This window comes from Pseudorca crassidens, chromosome 10 (genome assembly GCF_039906515.1).
Source record: "Pseudorca crassidens isolate mPseCra1 chromosome 10, mPseCra1.hap1, whole genome shotgun sequence".
NCBI classification, from domain to species: domain Eukaryota; kingdom Metazoa; phylum Chordata; class Mammalia; order Artiodactyla; family Delphinidae; genus Pseudorca; species Pseudorca crassidens.
The window spans coordinates 35,283,480-35,299,511 of record NC_090305.1 but is presented as its reverse complement, the minus strand read 5'-3'; the positions used below and the strand labels follow the sequence as shown (position 1 = coordinate 35,299,511).

The 16,032-nt window shown below is 52.1% G+C and overlaps 1 protein-coding gene across 6 annotated transcripts in view; it reads left to right on the top strand.

Moving 5' to 3' along the window:
- The window catches only part of DAAM2 (dishevelled associated activator of morphogenesis 2), a 113,685-nt gene that overhangs the window by 83,446 nt on the left and 14,207 nt on the right, over positions 1-16,032 (top strand). For 5 of the 6 annotated variants that reach the window (XR_010946837.1, XM_067753046.1, XM_067753045.1 and 2 more), the window contains 8 exons: positions 1,064-1,181; positions 3,174-3,303; positions 6,567-6,625; positions 6,770-6,954; positions 7,492-7,791; positions 11,826-11,933; positions 14,269-14,295; positions 15,325-15,431. Coding sequence is in view for 5 of the 6 variants with exons in the window: in XM_067753046.1 (XP_067609147.1) it covers positions 1,064-1,181; positions 3,174-3,303; positions 6,567-6,625; positions 6,770-6,954; positions 7,492-7,791; positions 11,826-11,933; positions 14,269-14,295; positions 15,325-15,431 (1,034 nt within the window). In the remaining variant the exon portion in view is untranslated. The remainder of the gene's footprint in view (positions 1-1,063; positions 1,182-3,173; positions 3,304-6,566; positions 6,626-6,769; positions 6,955-7,491; positions 7,792-11,825; positions 11,934-14,268; positions 14,296-15,324; positions 15,432-16,032) is intronic. The other variant, XM_067753050.1, reaches the window with a different exon arrangement.

The window sequence follows — 16,032 nt, the reverse complement described above, 5'->3', positions numbered from 1 at the left end:
GAAAGACAGACAATTCTTACACATGGTTCCTCTCAAATGCCTCCCCTGGGATGACTTTCTCTGTGTCTTCCAGTAATTTCCTGAGATACCTTTCCCCATCACTAACCTGATTATGCTTAGCAAACAACATTTCCATTTTAGCCTTGGTAACCCTGAAAATCCACACGTCTGCTGCTTAAATATTGTGTTATAAAATCCCTACCCACATGGAGACCTCCTTTGGGGTGGTGCTTCAGTAGCCGAGCACCATCTCTTTATATTCTAAAAAAAAAGCCCTGAATTTAACGAGAAGGAAACTGATGTTAGCAAAGGACAAGCAGCTTGCTGTTGTCACACAACGGCAGAGTCGGTCTGGAATTTGCACCCGTGAACCTATGCCATGTGCTCCTTGACTCATCCAGGCCCCTGCTTCCTTCCCTTAGTTTGAATCAGTAGTTCTCAACCAGGGGAGATTTTACTTCCCTTGGGAACACCTGCAATGTTTAGAGACATGCTTAGCTGTCGCAACAGGTGTGAGGAAGATGCCCCTGACGTCTGGTAGCAATAGGGCCAGGATGCTGCCGAACAGCCCACAGTGAACAGGACAGCCTCCCACAACAAAGGACCATCCAGTCCAAGATGCTGGTGGTGCCGAGGTTGGGAAACCCTGGTTTATAGAATTAGCACAGCTCTCTCCTCCTTTTCTCTGCACGTCTCTCTCTTTTTTTTTTTTGCGGTACGCGGGCGTCTCACTGTTGTGGCCTCTCCCGTTGCGGAGCACAGGCTCCGGACGCGCAGGCTCAGCGGCCATGGCTCACGGGCCCAGCCGCTCCGCGGCATGTGGGATCTTCCCGGACCGGGGCACGAACCCATGTCCCCTGCATCGGCAGGCGGACTCTCAACCACTGCGCCACCAGGGAAGCCCATGCCCGTCTCTTTTTTAAGCCTGGACCAGAGGCAGGAAAGGAATGCTGCTGCCGGATGGGGCTCAGTGGATGAAAGCAGGGTCTTCTCCCTCCCCATTCTCTCCCTCTGCTGCCTTCCCCTCCCCTCTCCCCATTCACTATGCCCTCCACACCCTCAGGTCCACATCGACACCAAGAGTGCTTCCCAGATGTTTGAGCTGATCCACAAGAAACTGAAGCACACAGAGGCCTACCCCTGCCTGCTGTCTGTCCTGCACCACTGCCTGCAGATGCCCTGTGAGTAGCTCCCTCAGCCGGCCTGAGCCCCTGGCCCGGGGCAGCTGGAGACAAGGTGTCAGAAGCTCTCAGGGTTGGGAAGTCTCCCCATGTCTCCCCCTGCACCCCAGTTCCCAGGAGCCCAGGCCATAGGACTCAGGCCCGTGCTCTTCCCTTCCTCCTGGGGGTCAGGACTTGCACTGTCCCCCAGCAGAGGAGCGGGGGACTCAGCCCTGAGCAATGCCATCATCCTGGTCCAACAAGTGGGAGCTTGATCCCTGAAGGATCCAATAGCTCTGACTGCCAGCTCGTGGCGGGGTCGTGATCGTTCTCCTCAGGGCGTTCCAAAAAGGAGTTTTGTGCTTCCCACAGCAGCACAGCTGTGGGAAGAGTGTGCCTTGCCTTTTTTTTTTTTTTTTTTAAGATTTTATCAACTCCTCTATCTAGCCCTTGCTGGCTCCCATCCTACCACCCTTGTTCCTGACTCACTTTACAAATACCAAATGTCAGTATCTATAGAAGCAGATGCTAAGCTCTTACGATCCAGGTGTGCCCGGTGACTGAATAAATTATACATAATTACTAATAGCCACGCCAGCATGCAATTTGAAATGAGCTATAACTGCACCATTTGGTACTGAAGCTCTTCATAAAATAGAATATTTGGAAACTGGCATGGCCCAACATAATGGTCAGCCTAGACAGACTCGCTTTAGTGGTGATGACGTTGGTGTTGGTAATCGAGGTGGTGGTGACAGCTACAATTTATCGTCGCCATCTCTGGGCTGGGTGTGATGGGAGGTCTATTAAGATAGTGTCTCTATACATCAGAATGGCTTAAGGGGTGTGTGTTATTATCTCCAATTCACAGTGAGTGAACCTGAGGCTCAGTGAGTCTGTACATATGAAGGAATTTTGTTTCTTTGGGGTCAGGGCTTTAGATGAAACACATTCTACTTCTGTGAACACAGGCTTTACCCTGTGTTCCTGGTTGAAAGGTAAATGGAAAACGATGGCCACTTTGCAATGCATGTGTCAGTGGAGTGATGGAAAGGAGGACAGACACAGTGACCTGGACCAGGAAGCTGCCAGCTCTCCAAAACTCAGTCTAGAAAGTCTTCGTGGAAGACGTGGGAAATCCGACTTCTGCTCACATGACTTCCTGTGTTTAGTGCTCCAAGGGCATTGTGAACGGGTCCCTCTGTTCTGCCTCAAAATGGGGCTGTGCCGATGTGACCTTCCACTTTGTGGGCATTAGGGCTTGCCTTTGAGGCCAGGATCATGCTGCTTGACCTCCCCTTGGTGGTCAGTAGAAACAAAGTACTTGGATCAAGAACCAAGGAAGAGGAGCTTGTGGCCATCACGTGAAAAGAAAGTCCACGGCCAGCCAGACTACGATTAGAAGGGGATGCCCGTGGGGCCCTGTGCAGGTGCAACACACGATGCCTTTGCCTTCACAGTTCAGGGTCACCTTCACCACGAAGTCTGCCAGGATTCCACAGCCACTTCTTCAGCCCATTCTTACCCCCTCTCAGTGTGCGCCTGTAATGAGTCTCCATTCATCGTCCTCTGTAGGACAATAGCATTGATAATCCTAACCTTTTCTTTCAAAAAAATTTTCCCTGGAGACTTCATTATTCAGCGTGTAATGTCTGGAGCAGATTTGCTTTCTTAAATGTGCTTTTTGAAGATAATTGTAAAAAAGCAATTTGCATTCCCCAGGCATAGGATACTCAGGGTACCAACAGGGAAGAAGACGGCCAGAAAGCATTTCAGGGAATAGAGAAATATATCTAGACGGTTGACACATTCATAAAAGGTCAGTTGCAGATGAGCAAGAAATGATAGGATTTATGAGTCTTCATTATCAGTAGTTGCATTGCCTCCCCAGTCAGACGGGGAGCTTGTCAAGGGAGGGGAGGGACTCACCTCCCCAGCCTGGCCGCAGGGAGTGACGCAGGGCCCCAGGGGGTTCCGGGGCTCAGTAAAGATATGATGCCTGTCATCCCTCAGACAAGCGGAACTTCCAGCAGTGGCAGCTCCTGGACCGCATCCTCCAGCAGATCGTCCTCCAGGACGAGAGGGGCATGGATCCTGACCTGGCTCCCTTGGAGAACTTCAACGTCAAAAACATCGTCAACATGTGAGCAGTGGCCATCCCTCACCTGTCTTCCTCTTCCTTCCCCATCCCTCTCCTACTTGGGGTCTCACCAGCGAAACCTCAGCTCCCTCTCTCCAGCCCAGACACCTCCAATAGGCCTTGAGCAAAATCAACAGAACTCCCCGAGATAATGGAAATGTTCCACACACACACTGTCCAATTGCGGCTGCTGAGCCCTTGACGTGTGGCTAGTGTGACTGAGGAACTGAGTTTTACATTTCATTTAATTTTCATTAAATTCAAGTACTCACGTGACATGGCTGGCGACCACCGTATTGGATAGCACAGGTTTAGAGGGGGTGTACGCAACTCGCCGTGATCCACTGCATTCAGTGGATTGAGGGGGAATTACACGTATCAACACGGAGGAGAAGTCAGCAAACTGTGGCTACAGGCTAACCCCCGCCCTCCAGCTTGTTTCGTATGGTCCACGAGCCAAGAATAGTTTTACATTTTAAAAGAGTTGTTAAAAACAAACACAGGAATATATGACAGAGACTGTACAGAGTATATAAAACCGAAAATAGTTACTCTGCCTCTTTAGAGAAGGTCTGCCAACCACTGAAAATAGAGCATGACAATTTAATCATGAGGCTGTTAGAAAACGATGTCAGAGCCTAAGGTCTCTGGCTTATCATCTTTGACCCTGGGTGTAGAGAAACACCGAGCAATGAGTTTAAAGTCGTGTCAGCTAATAATCAGGCCTCATGTTAGCACACTGACTTTTAATTTTAAACTTTTACTTTCAGTATAAGCCTAAGTCAGTTGCCCTTAAGGAGACGAATTGGCTCTCAAGGATTCATTGTGCTGCATCGCAAAGCCAAGGAGAAAATGATTTCTGAACTATTCACGCTACTGTTTTCATTTGCACAAATAGCTGGGTGTTGGTGTAGTCAAAATCCTAACTGGTATCTTGGACGAGTACAACTAGGAAAGTAATCAAAAGGCAGCTTTATTTATTTTTTGAAGTTTTTTAAGTTTAATTTTTATTTTATATTGGAGTATAGTTGATTTACAATGGTGTGTTAGTTTCAGGTGTACAGCAAAGTGATTCAGTTATACATATACATATATCCATTCTTTTTCAGATTCATATTTCCCATATAGATTATTACAGAATATTGAGTAGAGTTCCCTGTGCTATACAGTAGGTCCTTACCGATTATCTATTTTATATATAGTAGTGTGTACATTAATCCCAAACTCCTAACTTATCTCGCCCCCCCACCTTTCCCTTTTGGTAACCATAAGTTTGTTTTTGAAGTCTTCGAGTCTGTTTCTGTCTTGTAAGTAAGTTCATTTGTATCATTTTTTTTAGATTCCACACATAAGTGAAATCATAAGATATTCGTCTTTGTCTGACTTCGCTTAGTATGATAATCTCTAGGTCCATGCATGTTGCTGCAAATGCCATCGTTTCATTCTTTTCTATGGCAGAGTAATAGTCCATTGTATATGTGCCACATCTTCTTTATCCATTCCTCTGTCGATGGACATTTAGGTTGCTTCCATGTCTTGGCTATTGTAAATAGTGAAGGCAGCTTTATTTTTATCTTCTGCTAATTCTTTACATTACTTAGTGGGGAAGCTGTTCCTCTTGCCAGAGGATGACGACTCCTCAGGTGCAATGAAGTTTTTGCTGCTTCTTGGACAATGGGAGTCCTAAGCTCACTTTCAGCTGCCAACATAGCCTCAAATCTGCAAGTAGAAGGGCTAGTCTCAGACGTGAATCAATATTCTAGATTGGATTTAGCCTTGAGTCTCTCTCCGTGGACTGGGGCTGGAAGCTGCAGTGGGAAGAGAGTGTGAGAGTGTGTGTGTGTGTGTGAGTGAGTGAGTGTGATGGTTGGCTTCTTTCTCTGTGTTCTCTTTCTCTTCTAGCCCCTTCTACCCCACCCCCCTTTCCTCTAGCTAACCATTTTCTGACCCCCACCAGAGGCAGCATGGGGGCAGGAAGGAGAAAGGGAAAAGGCCCTACTTGATCAGGTAACTTAGTAAACAGGCTTCCTGCTCTCTGGGCTTGGCACATGGATAAAGATACGACATGTATTCCTGGGGTCTTCAGAAGTTCCTTGCTGGGTGCCTCTCGCTACAAAACCCTGGTCACTGGAGACACATGTTTTTCTTTTTTTTCCTCCAGGCCTGCTTGGCACCATCCCTTCCATCAGGTCCTGATTCACTGGCAATACAGTACACGTAGACGTACACTGTTGAAGTGTCCAGATGGACTTTTTGGATGAGACTTAGAATAGCTTCAGCCTAATTCCTCCACGATGCTCTCTGGCTCGTGAGAAACCCTCATGCAATCTCTCATACTAACAAATTCTTGGAGTGTCACGGGTCTCCGCCTACCCTCTGGACCTGCCTAGCCCCAGTCCACCATGCCTCCCTCCCGGTGTCAGGGAACATGGGTCAGACCCTCTGGGTGGGCGCAAAGAAGTCACTTCACTAGATGGTGCTGAAGGAGGACCCCCCCCACCCCCCACCAGAGAGGATGACAATGGCTCTCTCCAAAGAAATCTGTTCACAAATTATTTCCCCCATCATACTTCACTCCCTCTTTATATCCTTGACCTGGTTGAGGAGGCCAAGAGTCATGGATCTAACTTCTCTGTGTTTTCAGATTTACAAAAGAAATGATTATTGAGATCTCACCTTGGAATTTCACCTCTCTTATACCTTGATGTCTGGGTAAAAGCTTCATCTTCACCGCTTGTAATGAGTTTGACAAGAATGAAGGGGCTTCCTATGATTTAGACACATGCCCTCTTTACCCTCTACCCACTTACTCTGTGTTACTGGGGTGGGCGATTTCTCTTGCTCTCACACATTGGTCATTGGAAGTCTGGACCATGGTAAGGCCAATATTTTGATCTCTCTCAGATGCGAGAACCTATTTTTACAAGGGGGTACAAATCATTGTACAACTAAGGGAAGCCTGGGATTTAGTCCTGGCTTTACCATGAGTTAGCGGTCGTCTCCTTTTCTGGTCTTAGGAGCTTCAACTCTATCCCAGAGGGGTTGGACTCTAAGGGTCCTTTCAGCTTTCTCAGATCATGGAGAGACAGGTAATGAGAACTTGTCAGGGATGGGACCTGGAGAGACATCTGGAGAGTCAAAATCCTAGCCTCCTTGATGTGGCTGGACAGATTGGAGATCAGGGTACCAATGTGGGGAACTGGAAGATGCCATGTCTTCTGGGAAGCTGTGAGCAAACAGTCAAGAGACCCTTCACTCCCTGCCAGGCTCATCAATGAGAACGAAGTGAAACAGTGGCGAGACCAAGCGGAGAAGTTCCGGAAAGGTGAGGGGGCTCTGCCCAAACCCGCTCCCTGCTCCCCACCCCTCCCCTGCCCAGCCGAGGACCCCATTTCCTCCTTTGGAGAAGGACACACACGCATTCACATCCTCTCTTCCCATTTCCCCTCCTGTCCTTCTTCCATCCCAGAACACACGGAGCTGGTGAGCAGGCTGGAGAGGAAGGAGCGGGAATGCGAGACCAAGACGTTGGAGAGGGAAGAGATGATGCGGACACTGAACAAGATGAAGGACAAGCTGGCCCGAGAGTCCCAGGAGCTGCGCCAGGCTCGGGGACAAGTGGCAGAGCTGGTGGCCCAACTCAGTGAAATCTCAGTACGTGGCCCCTCCTCTGCTTTTACATAGTTGAGCCGAGACCTTCAGGCCAGTGGGGGGAAGAGCAGGCGTGGGGAGGAGGTGAGGACCCCAGCGTGGAGGAGACCTCAGACCAGGATAGAGGGGACCCTTGAGGCTGCAAGGTTGGCACCTGTGTGAGACAAAAACAGCGTTCCTTCCTCCGGGTGACACTGTCCCAGGAAGCACACCGTGGAAAGCAGAGTGCGGGTGGGGTTTGGGCTCCCCTGCCCCTCTCAGCTGGGTGCCCTTGTGCAGACCTGTCTGTATCAATCCCGCTGTTGCATGTGATGACTATGACTTTCCACTATGTCTGTGTTTGCCTTGTGTGTGTATCTGTGTGTTGGATGTTCAGGATGCAGAGGGAGAAAACGGGGCTTAATTGTGTGTGGGAGGTGAGAGCAGGCTTCGGGGTCTAGTCTAGGTGGAGAATAAGAGTAAGGGAAGGCACAGTGATGGGGGACTCGAAAGGCATCCTTGTTGATGCTTTGTCTCTTTGATGTCTCTGTCTCCCCACAGACAGGACCTGTATCTTCCCCACCTCCCCCTGGGGGCCCACTTACCTTGTCTTCCTCGATGACAACCAGTGACCTGCCTCCACCCCCGCCCCCTCTACCGTTCACCTGCTGTCCCCCACCGCCACCACCCCCCCTACCCCCCGGTGGGCCTCCCACTCCCCCCGGTGCCCCACCTTGCTTCAGTATGGGCCTGCCCCTCCCCCCAGACCCCTTCCCCAGCAGTGATGTCCCGCTCAGGAAGAAGTGTATCCCCCAGCCTTCACACCCACTGAAGTCCTTCAACTGGGTCAAGCTGAATGAGGTGAGTAGCAAGGAAGAGGTCAGCGGATCCATTCTCCTACAGCCTGGGACAGTTAGCCCTATGGATTGATAGCCCGCTATTTGCAGATCTCCACCTTGGGTGCTCTCTTTGATGGGAGTGAGGGTAGGCACAGTGGACGCAGAAGATGGGGCTGCTGCTGCCAGAGCACAGGGAGGCGATGGCTTGGCATGCGGTGATGCTCACATTGGCAGAGCCACCTACAAACGGAATATGAGTGTGCTGAGGGTTACTGGAGTAATACAGGGCCAAGCGGGGTGCTTTCTAGACGAGACAAGGCCTTGGCTAGAATGTTAAGGATTGGGTTGATTTGAGGAAAAGGGTGGAACATATAGGTGAAGATCTTGGGCCCGGGTCTAGAGATGGACTGAAATGATGAGGCCGTGACAGGGTAGCAGGGCAGGGGCAATGAAGAGTTTGATATCAAGGTGCAGCCATTCTGGCATCCTCCCAGGGGAAGGTGCAAACACTGGCTACTTTTCTAGACTGCTCAGCAGTGAGAGGCCTTCCTGAATATCATCCACGAAGAACCACCCATCCCAGGCCCACATGTGGGAGTTGATTCCTCTATTGGATTCTCATGAGTGTAGAGTAGAGATGCCCTGGGTCACGTTGGACCCCTGGCAATTGAAGGCCAGTTCCAGCCTGGGCCAAGCACTGCTCTGGTGCTGTACTATAAGAGGACCAGTGGCTTCATCCTTGAGGTAAATAGATACAAGAGAACTGGCCTCAGTTAGCCTGACTCACGTTCACCCTCCAAAAACAGTCTGGAGCTGGGACTGATGGACGCCCTCTGACCTTGTATGGGGCCAGGGGACTAATTCTTGGGGAATTCATTACCATACCACTCTGTGAGCTTAACTTAGCTCCAGTGGAGACTTAGAGTGGGAGGAGACACAGGTTGCTAAGTAGATGGTCGGCTAGTTTGCTAGGTGCCTTCTCCTGGTGGTAGACCAGTTAGCCCGTCAGTCTGAGGCCTGCTTTGTGTAAAGCTTTCTGCTGGGGGCTGTGATGGATAATAATAAAAGGTGAGACATAACGTTGCCCTGAAAGAGCTTTGCATCTGGCAATTAGGAAGTGTGTCCAAGGAAACACCCTGAGGTCCTGGGGATGGGTTGCAGGAGAGGTTCTAACCTCTAACCAAATCAGGTTTGGCTCTAACTAACGGTGTGATCTGCGGAAATCGTTCGTTTCATACCTGTTTGCTTGTCTGCGAGATGATCTCTGATTCCTTCTACCTCTGGTTTTGTTATCTAAGTGGAAAGACGAAGCATGAATATAGCCCATTCATTGCCTCCTGGGCTTCTGATAACATTTCCAGTCTGAGTTATTCAAATTGTGGAGCCACCTGCTAGCAGCATTTTGAAGGGACATTGTTAAAGTTCGTAACAACTGCATCACACAGCTCTGCCCTGTGGATACTTCTCCGTGGTCACAAGGCCAGCCAGAAAGGCCAGCTGCATACGGGCAGGCAAGCAGCTCTGCAGAACCAAAGGTCGTAGGCGGTGTGGAAACATTCACTGTTCATGATCAGAAATAATATTTTTTTAAATTGTGGTTTAAAAAAAAAAAAAGAAAGAATTTTGTTTTTGCTTCCTGTGCTTACAACTTATCATTTAAGGTTTTAAACATGTAATGAAGGGTTGATTAGGCATCTCAACAATTAAGGAAAGCAAACAGGGCACCTAATGTTTTTGTAAGATTTTCATCTTAAAGAGCTTTGTGCTTAGGGTTTTCTCTGGGGTCCAGTAATAATAAAGCCTATATCAATTCCTCGGGGGCCCGGAGCAGGCCGGAGTCTCATTCCTAGACTGGAAAGTCCAGGTTTGATGGAGCACATGTTGAGGACCCCTTGTGGGAGATGTAGCAGCAGGGGTGAGGGAGGCGGGGCTTCGAGTCATATTAGTGAACTTATCATCCCAGTCCCAGTCTTTGAGTTGAATGACTAAATTCAGGTTATTTCGTCATTTGGGCTGTAGTTTCCCAATCTGCAAAATGGGGGTAATTACGATAACCAGATCAAAGTGTTGTTGTGAGAATTGACTTAATACATACAAATTACTTGGAACAGTGACTGACACATAGAAAACCTTTAAAATAAGAATATTAGATGAGTTATTATTCGTGGGACTACCATGTGTGCTTTAAGTGTGTTCTCTCCCTTAATCCTCATCCAGTTCAGTTAGGTAGATGTCATTGAGACTCGGTTTCCTTTCATGGGACATGGGAAGAGAAGAGAACCTCTCTGTTTGCCAACAGCTTCACTTAGGGGCTGTCTGACCCCAAATGCTCGAGGAGGGAAATGTAATGAAATGTGTTTTCGAGAAAGAGTTCTCTGGCTTGTAAAGGATGTCTCTAGAGGGGCAGAAGCCCCAGGAATCTAGACTGGGAGTGGTGAGGTCTCGGCCAGAGGGGTATAAAAATTCAAGAATGATTGTATGAGGTGGGCGCATCTTTAGGATGTAGAGGATGTTAGGAACGGATGTACATCTCTCTGGCCTCAGACCTCAGCTGCACCTTCAAGAAGGGTCGCAGGTCCTTCTGGTGACCATGGCGAAGGGAGAGTGTTTGGGAGACAGTGAGGGGGATCCTGGGTTGTCTGTTGTCTCAGGGGAAGCTCTTCCGGATGTTGAACATCCAGCTCTGTCATTCCAGCCCTTTTCCTTCTCATCCTGGCCTCACTGAGAATAAGAGCAGTGGGAAGCTTCACCTCTACGGGCCTTCCCTCTCCACCCACCTCCACCCTGCCCCGGTCCGATTCCCCTTCCCATCTTCTTTCTGTCTAGCAGTCTGGTTCCTCATCCCAGCCCCCTTCCCCTGACCCACACATGCTCCTGTACACACACACATGCACACGCACGCGCGCGCGCACACACACACACACACACACACACACACACACACACACACACGTTGTTTCTGCCATGAGAAGAATGCGTCTGTGTTGGGATTGGCCGGTTGCCTGCATCCCTTGCTGCTCCGAGCTTCCCAGCCCAGCATTCCACGAGAGGGTCCCTGGCCTTAGGAAGGCCACAGGAATGTCCCCACCCGCCCCGCTCTGGCCTCGCCTCCCCTTTCCAGAGTTTAAGAAAATAAAAGTAAGTGAAGGATACGTTTCTCTCTCGGAGCCTTGCTGAGGGTGATGGAGGGAGGAGGCATCGGCATTAGGAAGGTCCCTGGCTACCCCCAGGCAGAGGGGGGTGGGGAGGTTCTAATTTAAAGGACAGTGAAGCTCTGGACGAGGTGAGGGGTCCTGGGAGGGGGACTCTCATCTTGGCCCTCGAAGCCATTATTGGGATGTTACAAGACCACTAGGGCATTCCTGGCGTGGACAACAGCTCTTCCCCAGATCCCCGGAGTGGGGTTCAGTGCAAGGATCCTACACAGAGGTGGGCAGTGCCTGAGCTGAGAGACCTTGTTATGTAACCCCTGGGTCCATTCCAGTTATGAGGGATGGGACACCCTCTGACCAATGGGAACTTGTGGAAGAGTCTTGCTGGCCTGAGCAGTCACTAAAAAGGGGCCAGGATGTCCCAGCCTTTGGCATTCGTCCACTTTCTGGGAATCTGGAAAAGTGGGAGGAAGACCACTGGGAGAGAAAATGACCACCTCAGATACAGGAAATATAGTCAGCCCTGAAGATTTGAGGATCCCAAGTGTGTGTGGGCACTCTTCCTCTGAGAACACTGGTTTGGTTTGGTTTTTCTGGAAGGAGTTTCATACTCTCCTTTCATACTTGCCCACCCATCACTCCAGCACTCCCTTGATTTCTGGAATGTGCTTACATGTAGCCCCAGGTGAAAAGGAGGAGAAGGAGATTGCCTGTGGCCTCTCCCCTGGAGCAGAGTATTGAAGAGGAGGGGAGGGGGAGGAATCGACCCCCTTCTGAAGGTCTGAGAGCCTGGCTATGGGCCTGTGTGCACCTGGAGGACAGGTGGGGTTAGGGAGGCATCGCGCATCTCCATCATGTAGGAGCTGAGTCAGCCACGGGCTCTCCTCCCTTCCCTGAATCTTAGGAACGTGTCCCTGGCACCATATGGAATGAGATTGATGACATGCAGGTGTTTCGGATTCTGGACCTCGCGGACTTTGAAAAAATGTTTTCAGCTTATCAGAGGCATCAGGTAACACCCTGCCCCCTCTAGCGTCTTGAGTCTTGACTTCACACACACCCTTGAACTCAACCCTCAGCCCCTCCCTTCCTCTCTTCCTCCCTCCCTCTCCCTTCCACATATACTGAATTGATTTTTTTCTTTATCAGGTACCATGTTCTTTCTGGGGACATAGATATGAATTAGTGGGGTGCAGTGCATAGGGGGAAACATCCCATTGTATTAGTTTGTATTTGCACATCAAGTGGTGAAATGATACGTTGTCCATTTCTCTCTCTGGTCTTGGAGCACTGGAGGTGGAGTAGCAGGGCCAGGCCACTGTTGACCTTGCTCTTTTTTCTGGCCCTGGGGCCTAGGAACTACACCTACAAGGCGTTATAACTTTTCCACAACATTTTCTGCTATACTTTCGTCTCCCAACACTCCCAAGAGTCGAGCAGAGGACGTTAATGTTTCAAGGAAGGTGGAGCTGCTTCAGGTCACACTGCGGGGCTGGGGCTGAGGCTGGGGTTGGCCAAGAGAGGCCCTGGCTCTGCTCCGCAGACACTGTGTACAGAGGCTGACCAGCAAGCCTGCTCCTCCCGAGGCAGGACAGGGCTTGGTGTCAGGACGCGCGTGCTCCCGAGGCAGTACCTGCTGGGTTGGCCCAAAATGCCGATTCTCCAACCTCACCCTCCCGTGAATGTGAGGGCCCAGGAATCTGCATTGCAGAGCTGGGGGCCATCCTCCGAGGTACAACCTGGGCATTAGCAGCCTAGAGGCCTCGGAGCGTTTGCTTCGTCTCTGGCCCGCCTCCCGGGAGTTGTTTCCTCTCCAGGCTGTGCTGTCTTCTCCCATGTTTTCTCCACTGACTTCAGGTTCCAGCCCTGAGGACTTCCCCAGGTGCCTGTGAGTGGGGTCTGGGCCCTCATGGCTCCTGGGCAGAGGCAGCATGTCATGGCTGGTCTCCCCAGGGCTTTCTGCCGAGGCCAGAGCTGTGGATGACCCTTCCTGAGGGCGGGCAGGACCACGAGCTCGTGTGACTCTCCTGGGCGACCAGCCAAAGGGGTGCAGGGAGGGCGGGGCTCTGGCCCTGCCTTAGGGGTCTAGGGAAACCAGATGGCTGTTTGTTTAACTTAAATGTAGGTGCTCTAGGCCTCTGATCCTTGACCCCTAATTCCAGGAAGCCCTGTGCCCATGTCCAGCTGTCATGGTACAGGCAGCAGCTGCGGCCCGGCTGGGGCAGGAAGAAGTTCTCTGGAGCATTTGTTGCTCCTGTGATCAGTGCTCCCGAGCCAGGGATGGAGGGAGTGTGTGCCGGGGGGATGTCAGTCCTGGGCGAGCACACGCCTCCCCCTATTTTGAGAGTCTTCCTCCGGGCCAGGGTTCCAGCCTGGCCCACCCAGTCTCCAGGGCCCTGAGGTAGGGCTACGGTGGGGGCTGGGGGGAAAGAGGGACTCCGGAGTTTAGGACAGGCTGGGCCTGGGGCCTCCCAGTTTGGGGAGTGGAGGGGAGTGAAGACGGACAGCGCCCTGCTCTGTCTCCCCTCATCTCTCTGAGCCTGCTCAGTCCAGCACCCTGTTTCAGGGCTGGGCTCACCTGCACTACTGTCGCTCTGCAGGTCGCCCGGACTCTGGGGTGTTGAATTCACAGCAGCAAGGCAGGAGACCCAGAGCCTGTGCTGCCCTGGTCACCTCCTCTTTTTGTCTTGGGGTCCGGGGTGCGTGGGACAGGGACGGGCCTATGAGCGTGGTCTTCCCTCTGTGCCCTCTGCGTGTCCTGAGTTAGTGACTTCAACCTCACCCGGGTCAGGAAGGGAGGACCAGGGGTGGGCTCTGCCCCCTCTGCTCCCTTCGAGATCAAAAGACAGACAAGGGGCAAAGGGTAAGGAGCAAAGTTCAGGGACGCCTGCTTTTCTCTGTCTCAGTGAATGCAACTTTCACGTGCTTTCAGCTCAAGTTCGGTCGTGGTTGGGTCTCCTCCCCTATTTTGAAAGATGCGGGGGTGCAGGAATGCCCTCTGGGCGGATTCCCAGCAGAGGAGCAGGAAGAACTGCAGCTGAGGCCTGGGGTGGGGCAGCTCGGGGGCCTGGTCCGACTGGGGAGTGGTGGTCCCCCTGGGCACGGGGCACTCAGGAGAGGCTGCCTGTCCTCTGCTTGGCCTGGCTTCTCTGAGTGCATGTCTGCAGCTCCCGTTCAGTGCTACTGGCAGGTCTCCATCTCCAACCCTGGGGGTCTCACTGGGGTGGGGCAGACGGTAGATGCTGAGGGGTTCCCCATGTCTCTCCTACTGTTCTTGGGTCCCCAGACCTCTTGGCTAACGTTGTGCATGTTTAATTCTCTATTGGCTGTGGCTGTTACCCGCCTAGGAGCTGATAACTAATCCTTGCCATCAGGTGAGTCACTCCTGGGGCTCTGGGCACTCCAACTTTTAACCGCTGCGCTGGGCTGCTGCCCTGTACTGGGCCCAAAAGAGAGGGCTTGTCAGTTCTACCTTCTGCCTTTTTACCCATCTTAACAGGGTGGCGTCAGGGAGTGTCCCCAAAGAAAAAGCAGAAATGTAGGGAAGGGAGCTAATGCGAGCAGACCCCTACCAGCAGTGGAGGTGAATGTCTACTGGGGTGAAGAGAAAGCTTCCAGGTCTCATGTCTTACCCACTAGGCCCAAGGCAAGGTCGTCCTGTAAGACTGCACAGGCTAGGCACTGGACAATTCCGGGGGCACAATTCACAAAGACAGTAATGTGAGTGGCAGCCCCTGGAGTCGTCCAACCTGGAGCATGTGCTTGGAAGGACCTCCCAAAGGAAGAAACAGTCTCCTGTCTATCTCACCAGGGGCCAAGAGAAGGCCAGGGGATCTTTGATTTCTTGGGAACTGCCCGCTGGAACCCCAGAGGAGAGAACTTTGCAGGGAGTTGTGCCTCAGTTTCCCCACCTCTGAACTTATGGATGCCCTCTACCCTGGGCACACTGGGCTGTGCCTGAAGTCCCCAGGGAGGGGTCCAGGAACTGTGACCTTAAGGGGATTTGGAACCAGCTTCTCGTCATAAGATTGGGGAGGCTCTCTGGGTGGGCTGGGGTGGGGTAAGGGTTGATTGTCTGGGACACAGTGTAGATCACACTACACAGCCACAGGGGTCAGTCACTCCCCGTCTAGTTTGCCCACAGAGGGCAGTCTCTGATAAAGGGTCTTCTTATTGCCCCCGACCCAGTCTAGCCCAGGGTAAAGCCCCAGAGCCTCCTATTGGAGTCAGATATTAACCACCCTCCTCTCTCTCTCCTGTCTTTTTCTTTCCCTCTCTTTCTTCCGCTCACACCAGGAGCGTTCCCTGCTTGTCACGGGGGTGGCTCCTGGGTAGGGGGTAGGCAGAAAGAGGACTGGGGAAAACACACACTTCACCCTTTGTACTTGGCTTGTCGGTTGCAGAAAGAGTTGGGCTCCACGGAGGACATCTACCTGGCCTCGCGCAAGGTCAAAGAGCTGTCAGTCATCGACGGCCGGAGGGCGCAGAACTGCATCATCCTTCTCTCCAAGTAGGTGCTCGCCCTGCCTCTACGGCCCCTGCTCCACAGTAGGTTGCAGGTGGGAGGGACTGGGTCCCCAGGAAGCAGAGGCCTGAGCTGGGGCTAGAGAGAAATATGATGGAGCTGAGTGCCTGGGGGAGAGAGGTGCCTGGCAGAGGAATGGGGTGATAGCAGTATCTGGCCTCCCCCCCCCCCCCGTCTCCTGGCTGTCCCCTGGGGCGGCACGGGGCCCCTGATCTCGAACCCTCTCCCGGGAGCCCATGCTGAGCAGCAGTGAGGGGCTCTGCAGACAGGAAACTGCCCCATCACGCGGCCCCTGACCAGCCTGGTCAGCGTTTGGCAGCGGAGTTGCTCTAAGCCCGTGGAGGGCCCCGCTCGGCTCAGGCCACAGAGCAGCATGATCTCAGCCCCCAAGCATTTCCCGCGGCTGCAGAACAAACAGGGCAGTATCTGCACTAACAGCATAGCTTCTGTGCGGGGCCTCCCGCCAGAGCCGGGGTCAGAGGTCCCCGCCTCCCGTACTATTCTTAGCACTGCCCCAGCTGCCCCGGGCCGTCCATCCCCGCTTGCCTCTCCACAAGGTCCTAAGCCTCAGTTTCTCCCCCTTAAT